At 36.4% G+C, this 23,296-nt stretch overlaps 1 protein-coding gene across 1 annotated transcript in view; it reads left to right on the top strand.

Annotated features, from left to right (window-relative positions):
• Positions 1-221: 221 nt before the first annotated feature.
• The window catches only part of LOC141292261 (rho GTPase-activating protein 26-like), a 147,403-nt gene continuing 124,328 nt past the window's right edge, over positions 222-23,296 (top strand). Inside the window, exon 1 of the mRNA XM_073824265.1 lies at positions 222-702. Coding sequence (XP_073680366.1) covers positions 549-702 — 154 coding nt within the window. The 5' untranslated portion in view covers positions 222-548. The remainder of the gene's footprint in view (positions 703-23,296) is intronic.

The following is a 23,296-nucleotide window of genomic DNA, read 5'->3' as shown; positions in this document are numbered from 1 at the left end:
TTATGCACTGGGAGAAATGTATGAATTGAACCATCATGAAATCCCCGCATTGTTGTGACATCATCGCTCTTGACCAGCTAACCAATCACCTTCTTATCCTGTCGCACACAAAGCGTGCGTATCGCGTTCACGGCCCGCTTCGGAATCCCGCGACGCTATTGGCTGAACGGCATGACAATCACAGGATTATCCGCTTCATGGTAGGTTGGTACAGACGCGTTTAAAAACGCCCAAGCAGGAGTCCGCAATTACCGCGTTTTGTTTTATCATCACCCTGCAGCGGAACATTATGACGTCGTCATGAGAAGCGCACGGGTCTTCTGTGGATTTCCTTGATTGACACATCGCTGCGAAGTATTTCATTTTTTGTCGCATTGGCGTTGTAGACAAGATGCACTTGTGATTTCTTTTTGTTGGAAAGCATCCGTTTCCGACAACAGCGATGTAGTTTCTACTTCTGCGCTTTTCATTATTAGTTAAAGTTGCATTTGACTTGCATCTGCATTGCATTACACTGTTGTCCTGGGCTGTGGAGCTGGAGTATAAGTATGGGATTGCCTGCGTTAGAGTTCAGCGACTGCTATTTGGACAGTCCGCAATTCCGAGAGAGGCTGAAGTCTCACGAACTGGAATTAGAGAAGACCAACAAGTTCATCAAGGAGCTCATTAAGGATGGGAAAGCTTTAATTCAAGCCCTGAAAAGTAAGAGACGTTTGCTTTGCTTGCGAATGTGAGGGCTTGCACTTTGTTTCGCTTTCTTGTGTCTTGTGTAATAAACAAACTGTTACATATTAATAAACAAAAGTTTTGATGAATATAGCCTTTAGTGCTTAAAGTGTCAGTGAGTGTTACTTAACGACTAGACAGAGTAGAGAGCTTAAGATCTGTAAAGCTACTTTCAAGTGTGTTTGGAAAAGGAAACATTCCATCTGAATAATCTGTCACTTTGAAGCCTGTTATAAATTGAAATAACTTACATCTAGTTGCTCTAAAAGTGTTCAGATTTTTAAATCACACTTAAAAAATGTCTGAATATCATTGTGTCACAAAAAAGCAAACTAAATGTTCTCAAACAGAGCTGTTTTGCAATTGCGATAAAGCAACAAGGTTATTTGAGTGGATGTAGGAAGTCATTTCCCTTCAGGTTCACACAGGTGTTGTTGCAGAATAACTACAGGGATACTTCCTCACAATAATTACAACCAGATAACATTTCAAGTGCATCACACTGTCACACTGATCTCCCGCAGTGACCCACAGTAACACACCCCGCCTGAAATTTCCACTCCACTCCCCATTACCTTTCAAAACAAACACACTGACCCCAGCAGAATGAGAGCTTACTAGAACTAGAACATACAGCTGATTCGGTTTGAGTTGACACCAAACTGCCTCTCTGTGTTGAACTTATGGACGTGTTTATGTCGTAAGGTGTTGAATTCAGGCGTGTCCCAGCTCCCACGTTTGACAGCTTTAAATTCCTCTGGGTTTATGATATGAACTTGTATAGCTGGAAAAAGCCTCATCTTTGATGTGGTTTGTAATAATGGAATCATGAGCTTTAGCAACATTTGTCTGGGCAAGCCGGATGGGAAAAAGAGCTATGTTTGCTTTCTGAAAAAATTATCTCATGAAAAAGCAAAAGTAGTTAATGCAGACTTTTGTAGAGATTTATACAGTCCAGTCCTGTCCTGTTTATCCATTGCTGCTTTTTAGATAAATAACTGGTTCACTCAGTGGCTTATGTGATGTGTGACCTATCCTGACCTGCTTCATAAACACTAACCACATTAACTTATTTTGTGTCAACAGACAGCTTCTTCCCACAGTGTGAGACTTGAAATCACATTTAGTACCTCTACAGTGATTACAGCTCTTGTATGTCGCATTGTATTACTATTTTTGATATCTTAATTGACATTAAAAGACAGATGATGAGTTGAGGAGGTTGTTAAGAGGAAATAAGGAAATGTTCTAAGTGATTCATGTTTTGGGAACACCCAAATAATAGCACAAGGAATTACTTTCATAAGACAAATCATGTCATTTTTGACATGGTATAAGGTGTCAGTAATTGTCTTTTGTCTTTTACTTAAGGTGTGTTGTGCGTGGGTAAAATTTGGTGCCACAATGCTAGAGATGTGAATGGGTGCTTGGGCCTTGTTGTTCAGTTGTTAAAGGAGTTCACTTCCAGAACAAAAATTTACAGATAATTTCTCACGCCTAGTCATCCAAGATGTTCATGTCTTTCTTTCTTCAGTTGTAAAGAAATTATGTTTTTTGAGGAAAACATTTCAGGATTTTTCTCTGTATAGTGGACTTCTATGGTGCCCAGAGTTTGAACTTCCAAAATGCAGTTTAAATGCAGCTTCAAACGATCCCAACCGAGGAAGAAGGGTCTTATCTAGCGTAACAATTTATTTTTTTCAATTTATTTTTTTCAATTACAATTTATGTACTTTCTAACATCAAATGTTCGTCTTGTCATGCTCTGTCTGACCTCTGTTTTTCTGGTTCAAGACAGTAAGAATATGCATCTCATTTTCTAGGGTGGGAGAAAAAATCGATTCTCTCTTCAACGATACTAATATTTATATAAAGATTCTGAGCTTGTTTTTTTCGCATATGGCACGTGTGCACGCTAGAGACACGGCGGGCTTCATTGCACAGAATTTGCACTGTGAGACACATGCGCATTGCTTGACAGTGTGTGTTTCCACCCGCCTAGTTTGACTTTAGATATGCTTTCATTTATGAATGCAGTACTATTAGATGAACGAAACTCGCGCATTGACAGACTTTCACGTGTGCTTTGTGTTTGTTCGTCCTAAAGCTCAATTTGATGCTGTTAAATGCATTAGATCAGTAATGCTGAGGAAAAAGGAAAAACCAATAACTATTGTCTGTAAACTTTCGGATACTTAAAGAACACTTATTTTAAATAAGTAATTGTTTTAAAAAGTAGCCTGCTCATGTAATAAAAAATACATTTTGCACACAAAAAATAATTAAAGATAATTAAAAAGATTGTGAAGATTTACACGCCTAATTTTAAGATGGCAATACTGACATACAGAGATTTCAACTATAAATAATAAAAACATTGAAACTGCAATTTTACATTTTGTTGTAATGATGTATTTGCACAGCAGAAGAATTAATTGGGGAAAAATGTAGATCAAGAATCGTTTTGGAATCGAATCATGACTCCCAGAATAGAAATCGGATCGGATCGTGAAGTACCTCAAGATATAATTTTCTACCTTAACTTCAAATAGTCCTACAGTACATCACTTTTTTTTTTCTTTTTTGTTAACGGTGTTTGATCTTCTTTGCATTTTCAAATTTGGTACTTCTGCAGTGATGTAGGATTATTTTGAAATGATTTTTGAAGTTGAGGGAGAAAATAAGATAGGAGTTTTCCAAGTGTCTTGAACTGGAAAAAAGAGAGTTCAGGCAAGAGACAAGATGAGCGTTTGAGTTTAAAAAGTACAGATTGCTTAGCTAGAAATCCTAAAATGTTTTTTTCAAAAAACATAATTTCTTTGTTGAAGAAATAAAGACATGAACATCTTGGATGACAAGGGGGTGAGTACATTATTTTTGTTCTGGAAGTGAACTAATCTAAGGGTGTTCAGGGTAGTTGCACAAAATCACTGTATTCTGATCTCAATATATGGTTTATGTTCAGTGCAAGTTTATGGGATTTAAAGAAAATGATGAAGCTATTTTTTAACGTGTTTGTTAAAGTTAATGTGTACCAATGTCAGTCACATTTCTACTGAATGACTATGGCTTGTAAATTTTAAATTGGAGTATATGCACTAGATTTTTTTTGTTGCTACAAAGGGCAAGAAACTTTGGGATATCACAATGTCTGAGTTCCCTATCAGTCCACCCTTCCTCTTTTTTTTCCTTGAGTCAACGTGTGCACGAGTTTGTATCACTTCATTCCACCAATGACTCATTTGTGATTTCCTTTTTTTTTTCTCCATCTGTCCCGAGCGGGCTGGTCACGTCTGAACTCTGTAGGTCAGCGTGAATGGCTGCTCGTATCACTGCGTCACCCCTGTCAGCTGTGCTTGATCGATGAGCCAAGAGCTGCAGTACGTTTAGAAGCTGTGATGAATTCACAAACATTGAGTCTGTGCGTCGCCTTCACACACTTTTTAGCAGGAAAATGTGGCCTCTTCCTGGAATCATTTTTATATTTGTTGGAGTGGCTATGACGTTATGGTTCATGGTGAATATGGATTGTTGGAAGGTCAGGGTGTGAATTACGGGGGTTTGAAGGAGTACGGTTTTCAAGTTAGGGTGCAAGTCAGAGCACATTTCAACCTAATAGATTCTTGAAAAGAGAAGTCACATTGGTCTGAAGGGGTTACTATGGCAACAGTATGCTGGCTTTCTGTTTTGGATGGTCAAAAATATGCATAATTTTATTATATTCACTGTATGAATTGCTTAAGCAATAGATAAATTGACAGGGCTGGTTGATCATTTTGACTTTATTGCATTATCTAATATCAGTGCTTGATTGATTGATTGATTAATTAACAGAGGGGAAACAATGTATATTTTCTATTAGATTATATTTAGTTGCTTTAGAGTTGAAATTGAGTAAAAGAAGTGACAGTTCTAGTCTTATTTGTATAAAATCACAGCAATCTCATGCGTTTTGCTTAAAGATATAGTTCACCCAGAAATGAAAATTCTCTCATTAATTACTCACCCTTATGTCATTCTAAACCCATAAGACCTTCATTCATATTCAAAACACAAATTGAGATATTTTTGATTAAATCTGACTGCTTTGTATAGACAGCAATGCAACTGACGTTTAAGACGCATCGAAGAGTAGAAAAAAGAGGAAAATTGTTGAATAAAGTCATTATTTTAGTTTTCTTTGCACACAAAAAGTATTCTAGTAGCTTCATAACATTATGATTGAAGCACTGATGTCAGATGGACTATTTTATCGATGTCCTTACTACCTTTCGGGACCTATGCAGGGTCAGAAAGCTCTCGGATTTCATCAAAAATATCTTAATTTGTGATCCGAAGATGAACAAAAGTCTTACAGGTTTGGAACGACATGAGGGGGAGTAATTAATGACAGAATTTTGATTTTTGGGTAAACTATCCCTTTATATTCCAGTGGTCCTACATATATACAGTGCTGGGTACTGATTACATGTATTCTGGATTATGTACAAAAATTTTGTACTTGTAATTAGATTATATATATTCTAAAGTTACTTTTTATGCACTATGTGATTACAAATTAATCAGACAATAGCAGTAAATTATTCATAATTTTCTTATTCTCCCTAATTCTTCTTTTTGTCTCTTACATTTTACTTTCTAAAAAAATCTGTTGTGTCATATTAAATACAATGAATATATAATGGCAATGTAAATTAATTTGCAATTAATGCATATGAATTTGGGGACGGGAGCATCTCTCAGTCAGTAATGCAAGTTACTAAATACTGCAAAACTTTGACCATGTCATTGCTGTTTTCATGTTATTTGCATCATGTAAATCATTCAGTCAAACCTTTCTGCCCTAAAAAATGTCAAGTTTCCCTAAAATAAATAATCAGTAACAAACTAAGGGCCTTATGAAATCCCAAATAGGGGCCAAATTCTGTTTTATTTATTTATTTAATTTTTTATATAAAAGTTTCAATTTTTTTTGGACTCTGTTTAATGGTCAAATAAAAAATATTAATGATGTCATGTCTAATTAATTGAAATCATGAAACTTACACAATTGAACAGCAATTTATTAAAAGTTTAACAAAAAATAAAATTTTAAGGCCCTGTGAAATCCATTATAATATTTTTTCCTCAAATTCAGAATATTTACCAAATTCTGTGTTTTCCATTAATTTTCTGGATTCCATTGTAATGGTTTCATTAAATAAATAAATTAATTAAATTTTAATTAAAAAAAGCCATTATTATTTTCTTTCTTTCTTTTTTTTTTTAGAAATACTGTGTTGTGTATTTACATTTTACACAATTTTGCTGGTAAATAAACCCTAAAGAATTATATTTTAATAATAATTGTATTAACAGCAGTAGTACAATCATTAAATGAGGTAATATATTTATGTCACAATTTCTTCAAGTTAAACCAAACTTTTATTTTGATGGATTGCTGTGAAGATGTTTAAGTTTCTGTTTATAATATGATGATAGTTTTTCGCAAAAGAAATGCTTTTGAAGTGACTCTCAGAGCAGTTCTAGAGATTATTTAAGTGTACTCATATAAAATCATTATTATTTACTTTATTTCTTTTTTTCAGAAATACTATGTTATGTATTTTGCATAATTTTGCTGGTAAATAAACCTTAAAGAATTATATTTTAATAATAAATGTATTATCAGTAGTACAATCATTAAATGAGGTAATATATTTCTGTCACAATTTCTTAAAGTTTAACCAAACTTTTATTTTGAAGGATTGCTGTGAAGACCTTCAAGTTTGTTTGTATATGTTATTTCGATAGTTTGTCGCAAAAGAAATGCTTATATAGTGACTCTCAGAGCAGTTCTAGAGATTTTTATGTTCATATACTCATATATTGCGACGGCAGAGGCTGAAAACACTGCGAGCGCCATGCGTGCTTCAGTATGTGTGTAGAAAACTAAACTGCGGGTCTGAGCCATTCATTCAGAGAGACACACAGAACATATTTAAATAGTCTTTTTGCAGCTTAATATATATCTGTCCCATATCACATTTTCATTTAAGCATACTGACCTACTTTTGATTTATTCATCCAAAATTTGGTAAATACTGTGACATTCCAAGTTATACAGTAAATTCCATTTTAATGACTGGATTCCACATCGCAGAAATCATAGGGCGCTACAGACTACAATTTGTAAGCTCTACCCAACACAGTAAAACCCTAAACACACTTTTCAAAAAAGATTTTGGGTAGATTGCTCTCCAAAAAGGCTTTTAAAAGGTTGAGTCATTGTTTCACACACTGAAGATTTTCACATGGTATAAAAGGAAAGAGAACATGTTACCTCCCAAAGGATAAGGCTGTTTACACACTGCACAGATGTGAATGGAGAGAAGATACATTCAGTAGCGCTTCCCTACAGGGATCAGGGCACATCCACAGCTTCACGCATGAGAGGACAACAAAGAAACAGCGTGTGTGTTTTAGTTTTTTTTTGTGCTCCATGAGGAGTGGGTTGGAAGGGAAATTAGGGCAGCCTCCGCTTGATAATTATTGTCGCTCTATAATCTCAGCCCTCCGTGTCTGGAGGCAACCTACGATAGCTGATGTGAGCTCTCTTTAAGACTTCAGTCTGTTGGGTTGAGCATGAGTGAAGCAGGATTATCGTTAGTAGGATTACATATCCTCTTTAATAAAGAAACTCAGATGTACTATGAGATTATAACTGCATTAAGTGTGCTCTTACACACAGGATTACAATCAAACAAGGCTGTTTCTTATGTAGTGTACTGTAAGTGATGGTGTTGCCTCCTGAGGCATTAATAATGTACAGTTGACATGTTTCTTTGAAATGAATTTCTCTTCAGGACAGGTTTGGAATAAACAGCCAGTTGCCTAAAATATTTTTATTGGAGCAATACATTTTGCAAAATTAGTTCCCCTTTAGTCGTTTCACTACGACGTTACATATGGGAACTCACTTGAGAGTCCAATCATCTCTGAGCCTTATTCAAAAGGCCAATAAAAATTGGTGAGTGGCATTTGCATGCCAAGCCACGCCCCGTACATACGGGTATATAAGATGGCGGCATGCAGCCAGTCATTCAGATTTTTCTTCGGAGCCTCTCTCTGCCCGAGCCTACAACAACAACAACAACAACAACAACAACAACAAAAAAAAAAAAACTACGGCGTTCCTGCTTTACTCTTCCCCGCTGACATGCTGCCCATCTAAAAGAGCTTATCTAAAAGAGTGTTTTGGCAGCCGTCAGCGGGATCCTGCGGGCGGCCGTTTTCACGGCCAAAACAAGCCTCCTGCTCTCCAGCGAGCAACCCCCTCTGAGTGCACAGTGGTGACGCGGTTCCTCCCTGGGTAGACCAGGACTAAAAGAGTAATTTCTCACGGCTGTGTAAAACGTTCTTTTCAGAATGGTTTTCCGGCCGTGCGCTGCTGGATGTGGCAGTTTCCTCACCTCCCAACACGGTCCATTGCGAACGCATGACCATGGTCACGCTGAAAAATTGCCATTTTTTCACAAGGCGGCTCCCCTCGTCGTCCCACGGCACGTCGTTAAGCCGCCAATGCTTTTCGGCCTCCGTGGCGAGACACGAGGGGGACTTACGAGTCACCGTGCAGAACGTGCCGCCGGCCCCCAAAGCCCTGCGACCGTCTGCACCTCAGCGTGGCCCCGTTGAGCTCCCAGAGCAGTACGTTTCCCCGCCAGCCAGGCTGAGCGTCTCCTTTGGCGCTCCACAGGAGGAAGAGATGTCTGAGGGTGAAGCGGACATCTCAGCGGGTCAGCGCCCCGCTGTGGTCGCTGCCCCGTCTGAGGTTGATGCCGAACTCTCGGCTATGCTCCTCCGGGCCGCCAGGGGGATCGGCTTGGAGGTGCCTCTCGTGCCTTCAGCCGATCCCTCTAGGCTGGATGACTGGTTCCTGGGGAGGGCGCCCGCGGTGCTGCCGCGCCCTCCCCTGGTGCCATTCTTCCCGGAGGTGCATGAGGAGCTGATTGAAACATGGCGGGCGCCTTTTTCATCTCGCCCACGCTCCAGCTCCTCTCTCCTCGCCACCCTCGATGGCGGGGCAGCCCGGGGATACGAGTCGGTTCCCCAGGTTGACCGCGCTGTCGCGGTGCACTTATGCCCGCGTGGCGCTGCCACCTGGCGGGACCGGCCGCATCTACCCGGCGCGGTCCCTTGGTCAGGTGATGTCCTCGGCCGTGGTCCAGAAGCGACACCTATGGCTCAATCTGTGTATTCAAATACCGCCGGTACCCACAATTTCACCAAAAGAGCAATTTTCCTCACCTCTAGGGCTCCGGCCCCGAGCTCCCCTTTCGAGCAGCACTTACACTCCTCGGAACCGGACTCGGAGCCTCATATCGCCAGCGCAGGAACCAGGGAAGAAGGTAATCGCTGCCTATGGCAGTCTGACTTTTCTCCAGGACGTTCATTCTTCTGGGTTCAGTCCCCTTCCCCCCCCAGGCTGCCCCACCGTGGTCACGTTGGTCAACGTTCCCTTGATACCCCTGGCGACTCGGCTGGGATCCTGGCTTCAGCTTCCCAGCCCCTCCCGGTGGTTGATACGGACGGTACGTCTCGGCTATGCAATTCAGTTCGCCAGGCGTCCGCCCAGGTACAGAGGCGTCCTTCTCACTTCTGTCCATTCGGACACGCATGCCGCTGTCCTGCGTGCGGAGATTGCAGTCCTACTGGCGAAGGATGCAATCGAGCCGGTCCCTCCAGCCGAGATGAAGTCAGGGTTCTACAGTCCCTACTTCATCGTGCCCAAAAAGAGCGGTGGGTTAAGACCCATCCTGGATCTCAGAGCTCTGAATCGGTCCCTCCTCAGGCTGCCATTCAAGATGCTCACGACAGAGCGCATGCTAACCTGCATTCTTCCCCAGGATTGGTTTGCAGCCATCGACTTGAAGGACGTGTACTTTCACGTCTCGATCCTTCCTGGTCACAGACCCTTTCTACGGTTTGCCTTCGAAGGTAACTGATTACGTTATTTTTGCATTACTTTTTAAATCTGGGCAGGGCTTGCTTGTGTGTTTTCAATATAAAAATTTCTGTTTTTGGCAAATGTAAAAGCCCTTTCATACCAAAAGTGAAATCAATAAGCCTCAGGCTGAAGGAAAATTAAATTCACATCTGTAAAGTTCCAATACTAAATACGATGAATAACTGTATTGGACATTGCATGTAATTTTACTGTAGTATGCCGTTTTCGGAAGTGAAAAAGAATGTAAATTTTCCCTGCATTACGTTTTTTAAATTTGATGTTTTTTTGGTTTGTTGAAATAACTGTTTCTTCTTATTTTTTTCATATCAGTTTTGTACATTAGGGTTGTATGTTACATCTAATGTTGTTAAATTAGTGTTTATTGCATTATTTCAGCTGCTGATTTTTTATCGTAAATTTTATGTAATTTATTTTACAGTACACATCTTGTTTACATGGCACACAGACAGTAAATAGGAAAAACTAAAGTAACTAATGTTACTTATTTGAAAAAGTAACTCAGATATTTTCTTGTAAATTAAAAAGTAACTAGTTACTTGTAAAAAGTAATCTAATTACAGTAACTTTACTTTACATACCAACACTGATTATCGTCACCTTGTCGGGTTCATTTTAGACCGTCATGCAGTAGTCCGTGTACATCTGGAAAAAGATGTACAGCCCCAAAGTTTTCAACATCCCTTTTCCAGGCAGGAAACAGGAAGCACCGTTCACTTGTTTCATTCAAAGGAATGTTCCGGGTTCAATGCGAGTTAAGTTCTGTTGACAGAATTATTTTGTTGTACTCAACATTATAGCATAACAAAATCATTTCAGCTGTCAGTGTGCTATTGATAAAGCTTAGCTTGTATTGGACCAGCAGCATTCCTGAAAGTTTAGACACGGCATGCAAAATTCAGCTTGCAGTTATTTTTTCTATTGTGTTGCAAAAAGAAAGAAAGAAAATGATGGTCTTGGTTCTGCTCACAGCTCCTTTGAAGTGTCAGAAGGCATAAATTTGTGGAGAGGAGGCAATTTATTGTCTTGTTTGTGGTTTTAGGCCGTCTGCTCCGGGATAAGCTGTTTTTTTCTTGAATGATGTGAAGTATGAGGCCTTTAGCTAATGGGCTGTGTTTCAGGAACGCTCATAAAGAAAGAGCATTTTGATGCATTGCTCTCGCACAGACATTTTAACTGGTTAGGACTTCCTGTTTAGTTCAGTGGCCTCTTTGACCAAAACATCCTTCATGAATTCATAGCATATGTCACAAACTGTCCACGATACAAATTGAGCTACCAATCTTGTCATGTCTGTCAGCTTTAAGTGGATGTCACATGTACAGTAGATCCTTTACATTTTCATTTTCCTGCCTAAGAGATATAATTCACACAAACTTTAGTTTGGGGACCAATTCTCACTATTAACTAGTTATTTATTAGCATGCATATTACTAGCATATTGGCTGTTTATTAGTACTTATAAAGCACATATTAATGCCTTATTCTACATGACCGTACTTTCGATTCCTTAATTCTACCTACAATAACCTTACTAACTATTAATAAGCAGCCAATTAGGAGTTTATTGAGGCAAATGTCATAGTTAATAGTTAACAGTGAGAATTGGACCACAAAACTACTCATAAGTTTAGCATGGGTATATTTTTAGCAATAGCCAAAAATGCATTGTTTGGGTCAAAATGATCTATTTTTCTTTCATGCCAAAAATCACTAGGATATTAAGTATTAATGTTCTATGAAGATATTTTGTACATTTTCTAACATAAATATATCAAAACTTAATTTTTGATTAGTAATATGCATTGCTAAGAACTTCATTTGGACAACTTTAAAGGCGATTTTCTCAATATTTAGATTTTTTTGCACATTCAGATTCCAGACTTTCAAATAGTTGTATCTCAGCCAAATATTTTCCAATCCTAACAAACCATTCATCAATGGAAAACCTATTTATTCAGCTTTCATATATAAAATAAATATAAATCATAAAAATCATTAATTAAAAAGATTGACCCTTATGACTGGTTTTGTGGTCCAGGGTCATAGTTATTTTTATTAAGACCTGAATAAGATATTTCACATAGAAGACATTTACATATAGTCCACAAGAGAAAATAATAGTTGAATTTATAAAAGTGACCTTGTTCAAAAGTTTACATATGCTTGATTTTTAATACTGTGTTGTTACCTGAATGATCCACAGCATTTTCAGCATTTTTGTGTATTTGAAAGCTTTCCAGCAATGACTGTAGGATTTTGAGATCCATATGCAACTATAACAGAAGGTTCAAACACTCACTGATGCTCCAGAAGAAAACTTGATGCATTAAGAGCCGGGGGTGAAAACTTTTTGAATTTGAAGATCAGGGTAAATTGAACTTATTTTGTCTTCTGGGAAACATGTACGAATCTTCTGTAGCTTCTGAAGGGCAGTACTAAATGAAAAAAAAAAAAAATGGACATTTAGGCGAAATAACAAAAAAGTACATTTTTTCATTTCATTCAAAAGTTTTCACCCCCATCGTATTTCCTTCTGAAGCATCAGTGAGCATTTGAACCTTCTGTAATAGTTGCATATGAGTCCCTCAGTTGTCATTGTTGTTTCCAATACACAAATACAAATACACAAAAATGCTGAAAACCAAAGGATTAGTGGGACCTGAAGGATTTTTCTGAAGAACAGCTGGCAGTTTAACTGTTCAGGATAAACAAGAGACTCATAAACAACTATCACTAAACAAAAACACAGCTGGGGATCATTCAGGTAACAACACATTAAGAATCAAGCAAATTCAACTATTATTTTCTCTTGTGGACTATATGTAAATGTATTTTATGTAAAATATCTTAGTCAGTACTAAATAAAAAAATAACTTGCTGTTTTGGTCAAATAATTAACACATTTTGCAGATTTTGCAAGGTGTATGTAAACTTTCGACCTCAAATGTATATATTGTCTCCATTTATCCAGAGTTTTGTAGCTCTAACACTTGTTGTAACTCGTATTATGCTCTTTATTATAAACATAACCAAGAGCAGCTTGGACATTCTTCAAAATCTTTTTTTTTTTTATAAAAGAAAGAAAGGAAGTAAGAAGCCATACAGGTTTACGGCAACATGAGAGTGAGTAAATAATGACTGATTTTGTTGTTGTTGTTTTGGATGAATAAATCCTTTAAAGGGATAGTTCACCCAAAAATGAAAATTTGATGTTTATCTGCTTACCCCCAGGGCATCCAAGATGTAGGTGACTTTGTTTCCTCAGAAAAACACAAACGAAGATTTTTAACGAAAACCGGTGCAGTCTGCCAGCTAAATAATGGACATGGATGGGCACCAAACCTTTAAAAGTAAACAAAAACATGCACAGACAAATCCAAATTACACCCTGCGACTCGTGACGATACATTGATGTCCTAAGACACGAAACGATTGGTTTTTGCGAGAAACTGAACAGTATTTATATCATTTTTTCATGAGCACGAGCTTATCATCCGGCTTGTGACATGTGAACGCGCTCTGGCATAGTATACGCAAACGCCGTAAGGGGAAATCAGTGAAAAGTCCCGGATGAGTTTGCGCAAGCAAACGGAATCTTTTAGCTTTAAATCGGTTTGAACAATCAGGAAAAGCGCAAGTAATTACCATTTCGAATAGCCGCTATACCCACAATCTCTGTGCTCTATGTAAACAATGAGTGTTGTATTCATGCAACAGATCGCTTCCGGCGTTTGCGTATTCTACGCCAGAGCGTGTTCACATGTCACGAGCCGGATGCTAAACTCGTGCTCAGGACAGATGGACGTGGCTGTGTATCAAAGGTAAAAAATGATATAAATACTGTTCAGTTTCTCACAAAAATTGATCGTTTCCTGTCTAAGGACATCATGTATCGTCACGAGTCGCAGGGTGTAATTTGGATTTGTCTGTGAATGTTTTTGTTTACTTTTAAAGGTTTGGTGCCCATCCACTCATATTATTTGGCTGGCAGACTGCACCGGTTTTCATTAAAAATCTGTTTGTGTTCTGCTGAGGAAACAAAGTCACCTACATCTGGGATGCCCTGGGGGTAATCAGATAAACATCAAATTTTCATTTTTGGGTGAACTATCCCTTTAATGTTGAAACACAACCCCCACAAAGGTAAATCAATACAGGAGCTCCAGCTTTATTTGACTCGTGTTGACTCGGAGGCTTCTGCTTGTTTCATCTGTGAGCTTTGCCAGGGCTTTTTAATTATCGAGCCACAGCAGTCAGGGGTTGAGGAGCCATGTGTGGTTTGGAAACCAGCTCAGGCTGTGTGAAATTTTGTGTGCGTGTGCCACAGTTTAAGTTCTGTTACACATTAAATAGATCTTATTTTTACATTCTCCTGCTGTACCATAAAAGTTAATGAGTTGGAGGGCAGAGAGAGGACACAGGAGATGTTTTCTTGGATTGCTTCGGGACTGTGTCCTCACTGCTGTCCAGCTGGTTGTGAAATGCATTGAGGTACCTGCACAGGAAATTATTCCAGCAGTTCAGTGAGTTTAAAGGAATAAAAGAGCCAAAATAAACTTTTGAAGCCTTAATAGGAAAGATTTCTGTAAGGGAAAAAAATTCTAGTACAGCTAATAAAATAGTAATACTACATCTTTGGCAATTAATAATGCCCCAAAATTAATTTTTTGAAAACAAATGTTAAAATTAATTAAATTGATTTGTTAATTAACATTTAAATAAGACGTTTGTAAATATTTAAACTGCAAACAAGGTAGTTTTTAAATCAACTCTTTAAATATTATATAAGATAATTATGTTTTTACCAGAATTCATTGTGAAAATATAAACATTCAAGCTTTGACTGTCACATCACATCACATTTCACATCAAATGCATTTGATTACTGGACTTTACATGATTCCATTAATGCCCACCTTCTTTGATTTGATTGGCCATTACAGTCATTTTGACATTGACGAGGTGCTGTTAGACTTTAACCAGTGAGAATAGTTATGTTGACATATCTTGATGTTGTGTTTGCAGATTTGAGAGACTAAGGTAAAAATTAGTTTAAGCTCAATCTTTAGTTTCTGGAGTTTGACTTGGCTTTCACAGACAAAAAAAAAAAAAAACGCACTTATATGGCTCAATTTTTGAGCCAGTGATTTACAGTCTATATCTGTTAGCTTACATTTAGCCACATGGCCTAAATGTTAAATACTCATAAGAGTGCAGTAATAAATGTGCAGTCTGTCTCCTTAAGGAAAATTAACCAAAACTATCATTTTTTTAAAGCAACCATGCCATTTGAATTCACTATCCATTTAATTTCTCTTTAAATTGCGTTTTATTTCCCCCCAAATTCTAGTTTTTCTGTCTTAATTTTTCTGGATTCCATTTTTTATTTAATTAAAATTTTTCTAGAGTCTCTTTTGGCTAAAAAAAAAAAAAAAAAAAATTAAAAAGCACATCTAATTAATTGAAATGATAAAACTTAAACAATTTAATAGCAAAACAAAAAATACATTTTAAAGCCCTGTGAAATACATTTTATTTATTTATTATTCAGTTTTATTTTTACCAAACTCTGTGTTTTCTGTTAATTTTCTGGATTTTGTTTTAATGGTTTCATTACATTTTTATAATCAAAAGCATCTCTAATAAGTTGATTTTATTATATAAAATGTTTCAAATAAATAAATAAATAAGTAAGTAAATTTTGGTAAATGATTATTATTATTATTATTATTACTATCATTATATTAAGTAATATATTTCTGTCACAATTTCTTCAAGTTAAACCAAACTTTTATTTTGACAGCTTGCTTTAAAAAAGTTTTTGTTTGTACATGAAATTACAGTTTTTAACAAAAAAATGATAAAAAATGCTCATGAAGGGACTCTCAGAGCAGTTCTAGAGATTGTTTATGTGTTTATGCACTATATATTTATTGAAAACTGCGAGTGTCATGTGCACTTAAGTACGTGTAGTAAACAAAAGAGCGTCTCTATGCCATTATTTTACACAGAGACACGCAGAACATATTAAAACATGTATAAAATATTTAAATATTATTTTTTTAGTATACACTAAATAATATTAATATACACAGACACTAGGTCATATCACATTTTGATTTAAGTGGACGGATCTACTTTTGATTTGGCAAATTTTGTGGCATTCTGCGTTATACAATAAATTCCATTCCGGGTTTTCCGTATTGTGGAAATCATAGGGCCCTAATTCTACAAATCTTTGAGTTTTTTATTGTGACTGGATTTTCACAGGACTCTGCATTACAAGTGCAGTGCTGTACCGGGTGACCCACTGAGCAAGTTTACATAAAAAAAACCCCCATGTGTTACGGTAAAAGTGTATAAGCATAGCTTGTGAAAAAAAAAAAACACTGTTGAATATAAGCATCCATCAGTGAACAATGCAGCAACACAATGGAAATTCAAACCCAGGTTTAGGCCTCAAGCGGCACATATAATTGCAATTCATGAACTCGGACTTGTATGACGATGAGTAACCACAGTAACCATTAGTATGGTATTATTGTACTACAGGCTCTGTGTAACATAACAAGTGTCCAAATGGTTAAACGTTTGCTTATGTGTAAACACAGCACAAAAATCCGGTGGGCCAAAGCACTTCTGTATTTTGCTCACAGCTCTAATTGCAACCCGCCTCGTTTGGATTTAATTAGCAGGTTGTTGAGACTTGCTGTAGGTGTCACAGACAGCATTTTCCAGCTTTTGCTGTCTCATGTGGAGAGAAAAGCAAAACGCAGGTGTTTTTTGACATGATGTAGGAGAGTCAGGCAGATGTTGTTAATAATGATTTTTCCCCATCATTGTGCCAAATATGGTCCACAGTCAGCCCCTTCGCTGTCTGTTATACAGTAGACCTCTCTTTGGCCTATTGACGGCACAGGAACAAAGGGGAAGTGGGCGTTCAGGCATGAGACAGTACAGAGTATTGCTAAGAACACAGGCCTTTGTTCTGTTTGACAATCCCAGAAATTGCCGTCAGCACTTTGGAATTTCGGAACACGTCCCTCGGAATTCTAAGAAAGTATATTACTTTAAAAAATATTCTAGTGTACTTATTTAAAATAATATGAATAAATATAATATAATATGAAAATTAATTTAATTAAAAATATATATATTTTTCCAAATTCTGTTTTATTTCATTTTTTTCTGTTTGAATTTTTGTAGACTCTGTTTAACTCTGTTTTGTTTAAATTAAAATATGTTAATCAAAAAGCATGTCTTATTAACTGAAATAATGAAACTTTTTTTCTTTAAACTTTACCAAAAATCACATTTTTAAGGCACTATGAAATGTGTTGTTTTTTCTCAAATTCAGTTTTATTTTGTCCAAATTCTGGGTTTTCCATTAATTTCCTGAATTTTTTCATTCATTTAACAGTACAGAGTATTGCTAAGAACACAGGCCTTTGTTCTGTTTGACAATCCCAGAAATTGCCGTAAATACTTTGGAATTTCGGAGCGCGTCTCTCGGAATTCCAAGAAATTTTATTACCTTTAAAAAATATTATAGTGTACTTATTTTAAGTGTACTTATTTAAAATAATATGAATATAATATAATATAATATATTATAATGAGAAAATTTATTTTGTTTATTCCTAAATTCCATTTTAATTTATTTTTCCAAATTCAGTTTTTTCCGATTTCATTTTTTTCTGTTTTAATTTTTGTAGACTCTGTTTAACTCTGTTTTGTTTAAATTAAAATATTTTAATCAAAAAGCATGTCTTATTAACTAAAATAATGATTTTTTTTTCTTAAAACTTTAACAAAAATTAAATTTTTAAGGCACTATGAAATTTGTTGTTTTTTGTCAAATTCAGTTTTATTTTGACCAAATTCTGGGTTTTCCATTAATTTCCTGGATTCCATTTTTCATTCATTTAACAGTACAGAGTATTGCTATGAACACATAGTTCTGTTTGACAATCCCAGAAATTGCTGTAAACACTTTGGAATTTCGGAACATGTCTTTTGGAATTCTAAGAAACTTAGATTGATACATTTAGAGATGAACATTACTGTTTGTCTGTGATAATATATATTCTTTTTCCTACTCATCAGTCAAAATCCACTATAGTCACTGTCCCAAATTCCTCTTTTCTGAAGCCATAAAATGTGTGGGCTTTTGGTAAAGTCCCCTTCGGTTATTTAACTCTCTCTGTCTCTTTCTGAATGCTGAGCATTGTGGCCAGAGGCCGCTCTCCCATGTCCTGACGCGCTGTGTGTAGAACCAGTGAGTCCCCATGAGGAGCAGCGTAAGACAATGGGCTAGTGTTTACAGGGTCTGGCTGGGCCGTTGAAGTCAAAATACTCATAGCCCCTTTGAGATGAGGCAGGGACTTGAAATGTCCTGCCAGCGTGTGATAGTTGATCAAGTTCTTCTCATTAACCTGTCAAGTGAGTTCTTGATGTTGCTGTTTTAGTTTATGTTTTAACTTTGATTGCTTAAAGCAAAAGTAGTCCAAGATTGCAGGCTCAACCACTAAAGTCAATTTGAAAGCTGCTGATGTTACGAAGGATTGTTTTAGAATGATTTCAACATGATTAATTAGGTAAAGCAGAATGTTTCAGAAAATTGTCAGGATTGATTAGCTTTTATATCTAAAGGATTGAGGGGAAATGTGAGCACTATTCTCAAGTAGTTTATTCTTCTTAACTTTCAAAGTTAAACCTGAAAGCTTTCAGTTCCCTCTCTAAGAGTTTCGATAATTGGCTTTTGACTACTTTATTTTGTCTTTCTACTTGTAGTTTGTACCTGTACAAAAGGAAATTCTAATATAATGTAGCAATATTCATGTTTATATAATGAAGAGTTTATTTGCAATACAAATAACTCTGTTTTTAACAATTTTCAAAAACGTTTTTTTTCATTGTGCATTCCAATTAATCTCAATCAATGGGTTATTTTGATATAAAGTAAAATAACTAAAAAATACAGCTAACACAATAAAACACAGTAAAGTATTATTTATAATATAAATAATATATGTATACAATTAATTAAATAATACCAAATTAAAGGTTTTAGTAATCATTACAAATGTGTAATTACACATATATTTACATGCACAAAAAAAATCAATAGAAATGAAGTTAAAGTAGTTGTCAGTACATTCAACAGTACACTTGAATCATATTTCATGGACAATAGAATTATGAAATTACTAATAATGCACTTAAATCCTATTTAAAAGTCAATATAATACATTTTAATTTATTTGTAAATAGCAAGAAATGAAGTATTGAAAAACATTAAATTCATTTCACACTTAAGTATATTATTTTATATTAATATACTTTAATATACTTCCAGTATATTAATCTGGAAAAAATATTCTAGTGTACTTATTTTAAGTGTACTTATTTAGGGGCCTATATATATATATATATATTTTTTTTTTTTTTTCCGTTTCAATTTTTCTGGATTTAATTTTTTACATTTTTTAAATTAAAATATATTAATCAAAAAGCATGTCTGATTAATTGAAATTATGAAACTTACACAATTTAAGAGCAATTTTTAAAACTTTGTTTAAACTACATTTTTAAGGCCCTATGAACTATGTTTTAATTTTTTCTTAAATTCAGTTTTATTTTTACCAAATTGTGGCTTTTCCATTAATTTCCTAGATTCCATTTTCATTCATTTTCATTAAATTTTAATAATCAGTATCATGACTAATTAATTGATTTTATAAAAATGTATATATATTTATTATTATTTTATTTATTTTGTCTGCACCATTCATTCAAACAAAGACATGCAGAACATGCAGCTTCGTATTTAAATAGTATTTTTGCAGCTTAATATTCACAGACACTAGTCCATATAATTTTCCTGAAAACTAACAGACATGTGATTAACAGACAACATAAAAAATGAAAAATAAATGAGCACATGAAGACACTATGAAGGAACTGTTGCTGACCAAACTAGCAGAGCAAAAATTTAGCCGTTATTCACTCAAAATCTTACCTACCCTAACCTAGGAAACTGAATAGTGTACAAATCGCATGGACCACTTTAATATTACATTTATGGCGTTTTTGTTTCCTATTTAAAACTCAAGACAAGCTCAGCATTTTCATTTTTGTTAGACCTAATACTTTTTTATAACAAATAACCTGCTTTGGGGCCTTTGCAAGTCTTGCTTTAGCATTCGTTTTGTCTCAGGTAAAAACTAATCCTGTTTTATAGTAAGGAACGTGACTATTTGCTGGCCTGAGGCAGTGTGGAAAGGAATTTACACTGCAGGTCATTCTGTGAGGGGAAATGGATGAATAATTAACCAGGATCACTGACTGGGCCGCAGAGGGTCTGTCACTGGCTCTTATCTTCTCTTACAGACTTTAACTAGCCGTGCCATCGGTTTTAACAAAAGCGCTGTGTCAGCAAGCGGTCACAAGGCCTGCGATCGGATACCTACCCATTCAGCCACAATGCAACTGTCATAATTGTACAAACTAAACAAATGCTTGTATCCACTTTATTTTTTCTGTGTGAGTGGGCGTGGCCATTTGTAAATTTAGTGTGTTTGGCTTCCGGTGTCATTCGCTTCCAGTATTTTTTAGCTGTACAAAACAGATTGTTTTGTTGCTTGATATTGCAAACTGGTGTGCATTACCATATTATTTGAATGTATTATCTTCACTACACTGATTTGTAGTGAAAACAGTTCACGTTTACTGCACACTGTTATTCTTCTCGTTATTTTCCGATACACTCTTAAAAATAAAGGTGCTTCATGATGCCATAGAAGAACCTTTTTTTGTCTAAATGGTAGCACTGTGCAATTAATCGAAATTCAGTTTCGATTTCGGCTTCAAATGATCATTAAAATACATTAATCGAGATGAAACGATTATTGCGCCGTTTTCCGCCCCCTTTCCAGTGGTGCGTTTTCGCTCCTCCATAAAAGCCAAATTTTTCATGCAAATTAGCAAAATCATGTAACGTGACTTTCATAAAACGAGACGTGCTTGATTTATTAATGTTTCTTTGATGTTGTGTTTTTAAAGGGGTCATCGGATGCAATACTCACATTACATTGTTTGAACATTAATGTGTGTTGGCAGTTTGTGTACACAACCACCCTACAATGATAAAAATCCACCCAGTGTTATATTTTAATCTTTAAAAGTAATATCCCCTTTTTAAAATCAGGTCATTCTCAGCTTCTTGTCGTTGTGACGAAACACAGTTGATTGACGTGAGCGTCTTACCTTAGACCCGCCCTCACCGAGCTGAAACAGTCCGAATACGATCGTTGTGTGACTCAGGTGCAGAGGAAGACTCTAATTGAGCGATTGAGGTGTTCTGTTGTTGGATGTAATAATGAACACAGCAGTCATTTACTCCCAACATCTGAGCCGCTTAAGAGGCAGAGGACAATGTTACTTTCGTTTTTAAAAGGAAAGCGCCGATCCCGATCTACATATGCATCTATGTTCGTGTGAATCATTCGTGATGCAGCTTCACTCACTGCAGAAGTCAGTTTAAGGATTTTTTATGCATCTTTGCAAATGGCCTTTCATAATAATGTGCTTGTTGGCAAGTTTCGCCGATAAACGCGGCTAAATGCGGCTAAAGTAAACATTACAGCTCGTAATCCCTCAGCAGAGAAGGGCGGGGCGAGCAGAGCTCATTTGCATTTAAAGGGCCCAAGCGATAAAATGAGCTGATATTTTGCAGAGCTGATTTTGACAAGGTAAAAGGGTGTTTTTTTACACTACTATTGAGAATTTTTAACCAAAGTATATTAGAGACTTATCATTAAGACCCTAAAGAATCATATGAACTTGTGGAAAATGGGCATCAAATGACTCCTTTAAAAGCGAGAAAGTGAAATTGCGCTGTTCTGTGTATGCGCTCAGAGACGGAGCAGAACACGGACATGTAAAGTTATATTTTAGCTCAAGGTGTGTGCCTAATTGGTCAAATACATGCAAAAATATTTCAAAATGAGGCGTAATTCATTCATGTTCATGTAAACCCGTGTAAGTTATGTCTTAAATGATCATAAACAGTTGAGAAAGAAAATGTGTGCAACAGTATATTGGACCCGTGTGGCTCTTAAAGCGGCAACAAATAATATTCTTTCTGCCGTCTCTGTGCTTAATATTTATAAAACGTAAAAATTCAAAGAGAAAAATCACTCACTGCTCTTGAATGAAGGACTTTTGTAGTTAAAAAGGACTTTTATGTAGTTAATAAGAATGAAGGAAGCATATTTAATTCTTTTATTTTACATTCAAATAATTACATTCAATTTCTGTAGTAGGCTGTTAGACTACTTTAGATTTGCATACAATTATTTAGGATTTTTTTTTTCCCAAAAAAGTTTTTTTTCATTTGTATCTTTTTTTTCTGCTGTATTGTTATCTTTAAATTAAACACTAATATAAAGTTTTAGACCCAGTTATAATCGTGTTAAATAATGTGCTTACAATATTGACCAAAATAATCCTGATTATGATTTTTGCCGTTATCGAGCATCCCTACTAAATGGTTCCATAAAGAACCTTTAACATCTAAAGAACCTTTCTGTCTCAACAAAGGTTCTTTGTGGTGAAAGAAGGTTCTTCAGATTATAAAATGGTAAGAAAGAGATGGTTCTTTAAAGAACCTTTGACTGAATGGTTCTTTGTGGAACCAAAAATGGTTCTTCTATGGCAGCGCTGTGAAGAACCTTTTAAAGCACCTTTATGTAGCGGCTAATGAACCGGAAGTCTCACACATTCACAGAAAATGGCTTACTTCCACATTGAAAAATAAGGTGGATAGGATATGGATTCAACATAGACCACCTTCTATATATTAGTGTTTATTTCAGCTTGTGAAAAAGCTTTTTTTTTCTTTCTTAGGCCTATATCAAGACATCTAATGTCATTCCAACATTTTTGCTGTTATGGCCCCATCTACATAACTCAAATCTGAAGCCATAAATGACAGATGGGTGCTGCCCTCACATGATTGGATCTGCATTATCTTGGTGGTCTGTGGAGGAAGCAGGCAAGCCCGGCTCTCTGTCCGGCCCAGTGTGAGCGTGTTATGATAGGCTAATGGCTCTGGACTGTGAGCAGGGAGGCCCCGGGCTGCTGCTGGCACTCCATATGCCAACTCAAACAAACCACAACACACTGGCAATGAGAGGGAGAGCGCAGGCAAGCTCCTGGGCCATTTCCCTCCCGTACAGCTCCAAAAATAACCCCTGCTGACAGTTTTTTAATCTCCACACCACCCCCTCTGGGGGTTCGAGGAATACTGTTGGCCAGAGAGACTTTTAACATTCAAGCCTAGTGCTTGCTTTTGAAAGGAACAGTGGGCCATGGGTAAAATCTGGGAGCAATTTGTAGATCAGCACAGAGTGATTTGGTGATTAGCACCTGTGCGCTGATCCAAAACCTCAGCGGCCTGTAAGGTTGAAATCCGAGACCTTTTCTAAGCTCAGTATTGAGTGAGCTCCTCACGATGCCTAACCTTTTCAAAGAGTTTACAAGAAGCATTCTTAAATGCTT

This window comes from Garra rufa, chromosome 19, assembly GCF_049309525.1.
Source record: "Garra rufa chromosome 19, GarRuf1.0, whole genome shotgun sequence".
Taxonomy (NCBI): Eukaryota; Metazoa; Chordata; class Actinopteri; order Cypriniformes; family Cyprinidae; genus Garra; species Garra rufa.
Note: the sequence above shows the minus strand (reverse complement) of the source record. Positions and strands in the feature narration are given on the sequence as shown.